This window comes from Tinamus guttatus, unplaced genomic scaffold (genome assembly GCF_059628265.1).
Source record: "Tinamus guttatus ecotype Peru unplaced genomic scaffold, ASM5962826v1 Tinamus_guttatus_pri_ptg000015l, whole genome shotgun sequence".
NCBI classification, from domain to species: domain Eukaryota; kingdom Metazoa; phylum Chordata; class Aves; order Tinamiformes; family Tinamidae; genus Tinamus; species Tinamus guttatus.
In genome coordinates, this window is record NW_028288549.1 from 486,998 (window position 1) to 497,106 (window position 10,109).

General features: G+C 52.7%; 1 protein-coding gene across 1 annotated transcript; it reads left to right on the forward strand.

Annotated features, from left to right (window-relative positions):
* Positions 1–1,287: 1,287 nt before the first annotated feature.
* LOC148596321 (olfactory receptor 14C36-like) lies at positions 1,288–9,225 on the forward strand. Its single transcript, XM_088523587.1, has 2 exons — positions 1,288–1,859; positions 8,829–9,225. Exons 1-2 carry the CDS (start codon positions 1,288–1,290, stop codon positions 9,223–9,225), a joined length of 969 nt encoding a protein of 322 aa, XP_088379713.1.
* The last annotated feature ends 884 nt before the right edge of the window (positions 9,226–10,109 follow it).

Consider the following 10,109-nt stretch of genomic DNA (forward strand, 5'->3'; position numbering starts at 1 on the left):
CTGTCTCTTGCTCCTTGCTTTCCCTTTGCCATGAGGTTAACGGTGTTGTTGCTCATTGCCTCACCTCTCTGGGTCTGGTGCTTGCTCTCCTGCTCTCTGGGCCTGAGGAGAAGGGGGATTCACATGTGCTTATGGTATGAACCCTCTGGGTCCTCAGTAGAGTTGTCTTCATGGCAGTGGCATGTGCAGTTCTTCCCTTCCAAGTTCCTCAGCAACAGATTTACCCAGAGAGGGATAGATCTGTCTCTCTGGGGTGTCCTGCCAGGCTGCAAGCCATCCTGCAGGCAACCACAGCTCTTCCATATCATACTTGTGAGCACTGCGAGTCCTCATGCTCTTCATGTGAGTCAGAAACATCATCAAATGCTCTGAAGAGCTCTCCAAAGTACTCAATGCCTATGTGGAGGGAGAGAGAATTTGGAAAGCTTCTCTTTCAAACTGAACTCCTGTTCTCTCAGCTCCATCCTGACCCTTTCTTAGAATCATCTGTGAGGGTGATAGTCCTTTAGCTGGGAGAGGTGCAAACACGGGGCAGCAGGGAACAAGAATCCCGGACAGAGCTGGTCCCCTGACTCTGTACAAAGTCACTGTGAGCCGCTTTAACTCTTGGGATGCCTAAGATCGTGCGAGCAATCGAAATGCCAAATATTTATAACCACCAAATAATATGTGATGGAGGCATCTGAAAAGAAAAAGAAATACAGAAAGAGACCCCTCCACTACACCCCATTTTCTGGAGAAAATCAGTGTTTAAATGGCCACAAAACAGGTGGATGTAATCTGCTGCAGGATGCTTGCCTCAGAACTAGTCACTTCCCACTGCCACTACTGTGTCTGGAGAAAGAGTGAAGATGGTACGATGACCTGAGGACGAGGTCTATCTCACTGGGACAGAGGGGTTTGGAATGCTCTGGGTCTGCACCTGCCTTCGCTGCACTGTTTCTCTCCCTGGCTGGAGTGGGAGCAGTGCAATCGATTCAAACAGACACCCCGTTTAAGAGGGCAAGGTTGGGCCTGTGAATCCCTCATATGTGCAGCAGTCAAACACCTCCATTTTACACCCTCTGACTGAGCAGAGCTGACACCTGTGTAGCCCATGGCCAGAGGCCCCTGCACAACATGGCACAGACAGCACAAACCAGGGCTGAGGAAAGGGAACTGAACAAGACAAAGGACACAAGGCTGGGGAAGCTATGAGGAATGGAGAGGGTTGTCTTTAGAAAAACCTATTCTAACTTGTCGATGTCTTTTCCTCCTTGGACAGTGCTATGAACCAAGGGAGATCAAATGTCCAACAGCAGCTCCCTCAATGAATTCCTCCTTCTGGGATTCGCAGACACACGGGAGCTGCAGCTCTTGCACTTCTCGCTCTTCCTGGGCATCTACCTGGCTGCCCTCCTGGCCAACGGCCTCATCATCACAGCCGTAGCCTGCGACCACCGCCTCCACACCCCCATGTACTTCTTCCTCCTCAACCTCTCCCTCCTCGACCTGGGCTCCATCTCCACCACTGTCCCCAAATCCATGGTCAATTCCCTCTGGAACACCAGGGCCATTTCCTACTCTGGATGTGCCGCTCAGGTCTTTTTCTTTGTTTTCTTTATGTCAGCAGAATTTTCTCTCCTCACAGTCATGGCCTATGACCGCTACGTTGCCATTTGCAGACCCCTGTATTATGGGACCCTCCTGGACAGCAGAGCTTGTGTCAAAATGGCAGCGGCTTCCTGGGGCACTGGTTTTGTCACTGCCCTCCTGCACACTGGGAACACATTTTCCATACCACTCTGCCAAGGTAATGTGGTGGAGCAGTTCTTTTGTGAAATCCCCCAGATTCTCAAGCTTTCCTGCTCAGATTCCTACCTTCAGATTCCTTCCTTCATAGAAACTGGGGTTCTTGTGCTTAGTCTTTCTTTAGTCTTTGGCTGTTTCGTTCTCATTGTGGTGTCCTACGTTCAAATCTTCAGAGTTGTGCTGAGGATCCCCTCTGAGCAGGGCCAGCACAAAGCCTTTTCCATGTGCCTCCTGCACCTGGCCGTGGTCTCCCTCTTTGTCAGCACTGCATTTTTTGCAGACCTTAAGCCCCCCTCCATCTCCTCTCCAGCTCTGGATCTAATGGTTACTGTTCTGTACTCGTTGGTGCCTCCAACACTGAACCCCCTCATCTACAGCATAAGGAACAAGGAGACGAGGGAAGCACTAAAGAAGCTGATTCCAGTGGTACTAGTTTAGCAGCAATGAGCTGCCTATGTCTCTTCACAAGGGATATTGATTCTAAGGCATTGATTTGTTTTGATTCGTCTTATCTGTGATATCCATAATTGTGCACAAATCCTTGAATGCATCCCTTCTCCAGAGGCACAAACCCAATCTGTCTGATCCAGAGGCCTTCTCTCATTCTGTCCCTCACGGGGTCAGAGCTGCCCTCCCAGGAAGCACCTCTGTAGCAAAAGGGGATTTTCTCAGCACTGTGCCTGAAGGCTGGGCTCTTCTTACCAAGCAGGAGCCAAGAATGGCCTTAGGGAACTGCACCCACAAAGGCCTTCTGGCTGTGCCTGGGGTTGCATGGGCCAAAGAGCATCAGCTCCTGGAAGGATGTGTTAGGGAATGAGGTCTGGATTCAGCTGCCACTTGCGGGTCCCCAGTGCCCTGGACTGGGTGAGTGGTCACAAGGTGTCTGCTGGAGACTGTCCCACAGATTACAGCCTGTGACAGAGGCCATCCTTCTGGGAGGGCTATGGAGCAGCCATGGAGCACAGGGCACCTCCAGGGGCAGCACATGCTTGGAGTGGGCAGTGAGCGCTGTCCTGGGAGAGGGGCTGCATAGAGGGGCTGCAGGCACCTGCGCTTGAAGATCTTCTGGCCACGAGAGCAGTGGGGACGTGGAGTGAGCGGCCTCCATTTCCTTGTGTCACTGCTGCCCCTTTTCCCCCTGCCCTGGGCCCCCTCCCCTCTGCCAAAGCGAGTCCAGCATCGTCTGGGGAATCTCTTTCCCATGGGGATGGGGGCCCTTCACCGCCCCTTCCCAGCCCTGGTCTCTGCAGTCCCCTGTGCAGGGCTCTGCCCACTTGCCCCCACCACAGTCATGGCTGCACGGGGAGCCCATGAAAACACCGATGCTCCTTCCCTGGAGCTGCATCCACCCAAACCTGGAGCCCGGCTCCCCCAAAGCCATCTATTGTCCAGTGGCCCAGCCATACAGCCCAGGGCAAGGGGTTTCACCCCAACTTCCTTCCTGCTCCTTCTGATCCCAGCACTGCTGCTGCAGTGCCCATGTCAAATCCTTCTGCTGCCTTGTGGCCGTGGGGTAGCTCCAGTTCAGCCAGGGATGCGCTGAGCCCTTCAGGATTGGGCTGAGGTGGGTCTGGCACTACCAGGGTGGGTGGGAGAGGGCAGCCCCCTCTGCCACGCTGGGGTTGGGGTTGGGCACAGCTTTTCCCTGGGAGCTCCCTGCAGAGCCGCTCCAGGGGATCCTCCACCTGTGCCCTGGCAGCAGCACCAGCGCTCAGGGTGCCGGGGTGGGAGTGCACAGAGGACGTGAGGGGATGGGCTGACCCAGGGGAGCATCGAGACCATGTTTGTGTCAGATTTATTGTCCCTCTAATAAAAGGAGAAGTTTCCTAGTTGCAGCCAGGAGTCCTATCAGTAACATCTCCAAATACAGGTGCATTTCAGACCCTCTCTGGCAAGCCCCTTTCTGCAGTGATCTGCAGCAGCTGAGAGGAGATGCCTCTGGTGGGATGGAGGGCAGATGCATTGGAGAGGCCCCTTCCAGCCCAGGAGGATTTTCTGGGCACTCAAACAAAGATTTCAATCTGGGACCTTCATGTTTCAGCCCCGGAAGACTCAGCGCAGGGCTGATTAGCTGCACATGGGACTTCTTTGAACCGGGCTTTGTTACAAGTCACATCTCCTCAACCATGGCAATGGCCCCAGAAGCTGATCCCCTCACATCTGACCTCAACAAGACCTACAGTATTTCTCTGCTTTTATTCCCATGTACCTAAACTTTCTTCTTAGCTTCTCAGCATTGGGATTAAGACTCAGCTCCTGGGACAGAGAAGGCTCCATGGGCACCCAGCCCCACTGCTGCACTCAGAGCTTCACTCTGTTGACCTAAGCCAGTCCCAGAGTGCTCCCTGAAGCTGTCTGAATGGACAAAGGTGGGACATGTCCCTTCTTCTTCCTCCCAAGCATGTCATTTGAGGATGCACAGGAAGAACAGGCCTGGAGGCATCCTCATGGTACGGCAATGCCTGTGGCTGGGGTAACTGATGGTCCCCCTCCTGCAAATGCTTCCCAAGCCAGGTGTTTGGAGACAAGTGACTGGCAGTGATTATGGGATGGGCGAGGACCTTCCCCTCTGGGTGGGCAGGGGGACCTCATGCTTTTGTCACACCAGTGGAAAGCAGCTGTCCGCTCAGAGGCCTGTGGAAGAAGAGGGACAGAGCTCAGGGCTCATGGGGTGAAGGTGGTGCCATGTATCTGGGGCCAGGGCACTGCTCTCTCCTAGACCTTCTCCTAGGAAAGCAGTGCAGGAGCAGGCATACCCTGGAGAACAACCCTGCCCATGTTCCTAAGGCCAATGACAGGGTCCCATCTGTGTGAGAACGTGACACGCCAGCAGCAGGGCCATGGCTGCTCTTTGTACTCTGAGGTCATTTCTGCCTGAGTACCTGATAGCCCCAAAACTTCTGACTGTGAGAATACTTACTGCTCTGGAGTTGATACGCCAAAGGGGGCTCTTAGCTCTCACAGGCTGTTGTGACGTCAGCTCAGTGTCTGGTGGTGACAAGGCAGAAAAGGGTCATGGTTTGGGTGTTGGTTGTGTTGGCATTTCTGACTCAGGATCTGGTAGGCCAGCAGCAGGCACATGTCCCGGACGTTGGTTGTGAGGTCACTGCTGTGCCTGTCCCTGATAGGCTGAAAGCAGGGACATGGCTCTAATGGTGATTGTGAGGTCACGTCGTTCTCTGTAGACCTGAGGCCATCAGCAGGCTCTGGGTTGCTGAGGTTTCTTGTGATGTCACCTCTGTCCCCGCTGCTGATAGGCCAGAGCCAGCGGAAGGTTGCAGGGCACATTGTGAGGTCACTGCTGCCGCGTGCGGGATTGGCCGACAGCAGGACCAGCCCCAGCCAAGGGCCTGTGAGGTCCCCTCAGTGTGAGCAGCTGATCAGAGGACGGGGCTGTGACATGGGCTGTGAGGACGCGTCTGTCTGTGCAGAGGACAGGTCGGAAACGCACTGGCCGTGCAGGGCTGTCCCCAGAGCGAGTCCTGGAGATGGAGAAGGAGCAGCAGGCGAATGGCTGCTCCTCGTCCATGGACGGGATCCCTGGAGCGCAGGAGCGCATGAGGGAGGTGAGCAGTGGGGCTGGAGGGAGAGGCGGGCAGCAGGGATGGGACCTGCATGGAGGACACGGGGATGGTGGGGAAGGAGATCTGGGCCAAGACAGCCCAGCAGGAGCTTCTCCAGCGAGGGGACATGTGTTCCTGGCCATGGGCACTTCCTCTCACACAAAGCAGACCAAGGGGCACTCTCTCCTGTGCCTGGTGCTGCTTCACGAAGAACAAGTTGCCACTGAAGATATCCATGGGCCTTGACAGCCTTCGATTCAGCCACCCAGAGGTCCTTATTAGCCCATTCCCTATTCATATCATGTGGTGGATGAAGAGAAGTTCAGAGGAGGAGAGCTAGAAGGGTTTGAGACTGCAGAGCCTGGAGCAGAGACGTGGTGGGGTGGGGGTGCCTCCCATTTATGCAGCACCCTGTGTGTAGACGGGATGGGCTTTCCCTACCGCCAGTGCTGGAATGTCTGTGTTTGGGTACAGGACAGAAACGCCTGATGCTCTGGGACACTTGCCCAGCAATCACTCCAAGAGTACACGGTTTTCCTGTAGGCCCCCGGCTGTATCTGCTAGAGACATGTAGTTGTGCTGGACACCCCAGGAATCTGACAAGGCCCTGCCAGCACTTTTCTGTGCCATCAAATCAAGGCTCTGCACTGAATTACAAGAGCTGCTGGTTAATCCTGCAATCTTCCCATGCTTCAACTTCCTAGCGAGTGAGGCTATCATCATAGTTGGCATCTCGGGTCATTTCAGACAGTCAAGGCAATTCCCCACCTGGACCCCAACTCGTGCTCTAGGATGATGCAGGTCTCCCAGTATCTCCATCGGAGCAAGCAGGCACTGGCACCTGCCTTGCATCTCCTCAGTCTCTTCCACTGTCACCAGGTGCTTCTGTGGGAGCAACTGACTCTCAACCTTCATCTCCAGGGATTGTAGTGGAGCTTTGACAAGGAGCTTGTGTGCAGATCTCTGTGCTCTGCTCACTTCCGTTTGGCAAGGGGAATGCCACCACTCGTGTGTTTGTGGAGTTTACAGGAGGGATCTGAATACGACTTCACACTCAGACTTATGGTCTCTTTTCAGTGGTGGCCACTGATAGGACTAGAGGACATGGCCGGAAACTGAAACATCAAAAATTCCATAGGAACTTAAGGAAAAATTTCTTAACAGTGAGGGTGACAGAGCACTGGAACAGGCTGCCCAGAGAGGTTGTGGAGTCTCCTTCTCTGGAGATCTTCAAAACCCGCTTGGATGCAGTCCTGCGCCACGTGCTTTAGGTGTCCCTGCGTATGCAGGGGGGTTGGACTAGATGATCTCTAGAGGTCCCTTCCAACCCTAAGCATTCTATGATTCTATGATTCTCAGGTCTAGGCAGGTACTGCCCAGATGGATATTTCTGAATCAGCACCTGAACCTTGTGTCAGTGAACTCCCACTTGTCCACTCCTCAGTCTCCTGTCTAGTTAAGGTATGTGAGATGAGGCTTCCAGAGTGGGACATTTCCAACTTTCATAGATAGTCATCCTTTCATGAAATAAATTGCCGTTTTGGAATAATCTCTCTCCAGTCATTAGCAGAGGACAACAGGTGATTATTTTAGTTTATTGAAGTGAACTTTTCCCAGGAGGAGGGAGCACAAGGGACAGAGATATTGGTGAGTTCAGCTGTTCCTCTGCTCCTGAGCGGGGCCAGGCTCCTGGGACGGAGGCAGCTCGTGGCAGCCTGGCAGCACTGCCCAGAGACAGTGTGTGCAGGAGCAGCTCCTGTGCCAAGAGCAGCAGGGCTGCGGGCACTGCCTGCTGCTGCGGACAGGAGAGGAGAGAAGGCAGCGAGAGGGGAATGGCAGTGTGGAGTGGGAGGACAGAGCAGAGCTCACTGTGGAAGTGAGCTCCCAGCCCCTTGCATGGTAAGTCTCTGGCTGCAGGGCAAGGCTACGGAGTTTCCAGAGGGCTCTTCTGCACCCAGTCAATGCCATCACTTGATCGGGTTTGGGGCAATCGCTCTCCCCCCATCTCCAATGCAGAGGATGCTTCAGAGCAGGATTCCCTGCCTTAGCGTCACAGGGACAGGGCATCCTGCTTCCTTTTGCTGGGGATGCTGCAGGGCTGTGAAGCTGGGTGTGCACCCAGGTCTTCATGGGCTCTAATCCAGAGCAGTGTCCCTGTGCCCCAGGGTTGCTCCTTGCTTCCCTCCTGTCCATGCTGCTCCTGGTCTTCTCTTAGGCTCACTAGAGTGGAGAGGATTTCAGCTGCAGTTCAGATATCAACGCTGCAAGTTATGAGAAACAGGGGTCTGCACGGGAGTGTGGTTTTTAGCGTAACATGTAAATGCGATCAACCTCCAGCTCAAAGCAGTGTGAATGCAGGACAGCTGGACCCTGGGGTAATAGAGAAGCTCTTGTCACGCTGTCCCAAGTGATAGGGAAGCCTTTCCTCTCAGCACTTGCGGCAGAAAGGACAATGATTGCTATCTTCAAGGAGTGCTGCCCCGGTGGGAGAGGGGCATCTCAAAGAAAATAAATAATGTCGAAAAGAAAAACTTTATTCTAAAATCCACATCCCTTAGAAATGGGTGTGAAGATGCTGAATAGCCCTGTTATGTGAAAAGTGATTTTATTGTGAGTGTCAGAATTACTCACTCCAATTCCCTCCACATTCCATAGGCAGAGGTCCCAAATCCTTACAACACACCCTGTCAGCACAAAATGGGGTTCAAGACAGGTAACTGCGCAGATGCCCCTTCCCCGTCCCCGCCCCCTAGTAAAGAGAGAATCAGTGTGGTGTGTTTTTAATGAGAAATTGAATATTTTTTTAATTTACTGGTTTTTCTTTCTTGAAATGTGTTTTCCTAAAATGCCACATCTTTTTTTTTTTTTTTTTTTTTCTCCCAGGACAGTGCACTATGCCCTGAGATAGCAAATGTCCAACAGCAGCTCCTTCAGTGGGTTCCTCCTCCTGCCATTCACAGACAGGAGGGAGCTGCAGCTCTTGCACTTCTCGCTCTTCCTGGCCATCTACCTGGCTGCCCTCCTGGCCAACGGCCTCATCATCACAGCCGTAGCCTGCGACCACCGCCTCCACACCCCCATGTACTTCTTCCTCCTCAACCTCTCCCTTCTTGACCTTGGCTCCATCTCCACCACGGTCCCCAAATCCATGGTCAATTCTCTGTGGGACACCAGGGCCATTTCCTACTCAGGATGTGCTGCGCAGTTCTTTATGTTTCTTTTCTTGATAGTAGGACAGTATTTCCTTCTCACAGTCATGGCCTATGATCGTTATGTTGCCATCTGCAGACCCCTGTATTATGGGACCCTCATGGACAGCAGAGCTTGTGTCAAAATGGCAGCAGCTGCCTGGAGTAGCAGTTTTGTCAACGCTCTCCTGCACACTGGGAACACATTTTCCTTACCACTCTGTCAAGGTAATGAGGTGGAGCAGTTCTTCTGTGAGATCCCCCAGATCCTCAGGCTCTCCTGCTCTAATTCCTATCTCAGGGAAGTTGGAGTCCCTGTGATTACTTTTTGTGTACACTCTGGGTGTTTCATTTTCATTGTGTTGTCCTACGTGCAGATCTTCAGAGCAGTGCTGAGGATCCCCTCTGAGCAGGGCCAGCACAAAGCCTTTTCCATGTGCTTCCCTCACCTGACTGTGGTCTCCCTGTTCATCAGCACAGGCATGTTTGCCTACCTGAAGCCTCCCTCCATCTCCTCCCCAGCTCTGGATCTGGTGCTGGCTGTTCTGTATGCGGTGGTGCCTCCAACAGTGAACCCCCTCATCTACAGCATGAGGAATAAGGAGCTCAAGGATGCCCTGAGGAAAGTAATTTCATGGAGATTATTCAGAAATGGTAATATTGGTGTTGCTCTCCACATGTGAATCCCACTGTATCCTGTACCAGGACTGAGCAATATTTCCTTATGTTTTTTAGATTTACTATAACTAGCATTTGTTAACATGCTGCTACACAAATGGTTGGATTTGTTCCTCCTTGCATTAGACTACTTTGTCTCATATGATTTCCAAATAAATTGATGTCTAAGTCTGGGTCAGAGCTGACCCCCTCACTCTGTGATTAAAAGCAGAAAGTTCCACCCAGTGCAGTGCCTGAAGGCTGCACTTTAGAGGAAGCTGCTTTTAAGAATAGGCTCAAGGAATTGTACCCCAAAGGCCTTGCTTCACAGGATTCTCCATGTGTTCAGGAGAAAATAGCTCAGAAATGTGTAATGAGCTCTGCATTTAGGACTCGCTCATTGGTGACCAGTGACTGTGGAAGGGATGGACCTTTCTGGAAAGGTGAAGAAGCAACTCATCAGAGATGTTGTCTCTAAGCATGTGGAGGAAAGGACGGGTGTCAGCAGTGGTCAGCATGAATTCACCGAGGGGAAATCAAGGTGAATCAGTCTGAGAGTCTTCTAGAATGGAAGGACTGGCTGGGGAGATGAGGGGAGATTGGTGCATGTTGTGTGCCTTGACTTCAGCAAAGTCTTGAACACTGTCTCCCATCATGGGCAAGGTCAAGAAGTGTGCGTTTAGATGAGTGGACAGCAGCTGAATGGCAGAGCTCCATGGGTTGTGATCAGTGATGCAGAGTCTAGCTGGAGGCCTGGAGCTCTTGGTGTTCCCCAGATGTCAATATTGGGTTCAGTCTTGTCCAGCTACTTGATTAATGACCTGGATGAAGGGGATGAGTGCACGCTTAGCAAGTGTCCTTGCGGTCCCAAACTGGGAGCAGTGTCTGATACCCCACACCTCCGTGCAGC

Bases quoted from the DNA above. Each gene is read 5' to 3' on its own strand.
- LOC148596321 (XM_088523587.1), top strand. From the start codon at position 1,288: ATGTCCAACAGCAGCTCCCTCAATGAATTCCTCCTTCTGGGATTCGCA. The intron at 1,860-8,828 runs CCTTCAGATTCC...GCTCTCCTGCTC, and splicing joins CTTTCCTGCTCAGATTCCTA to TAATTCCTATCTCAGGGAAG.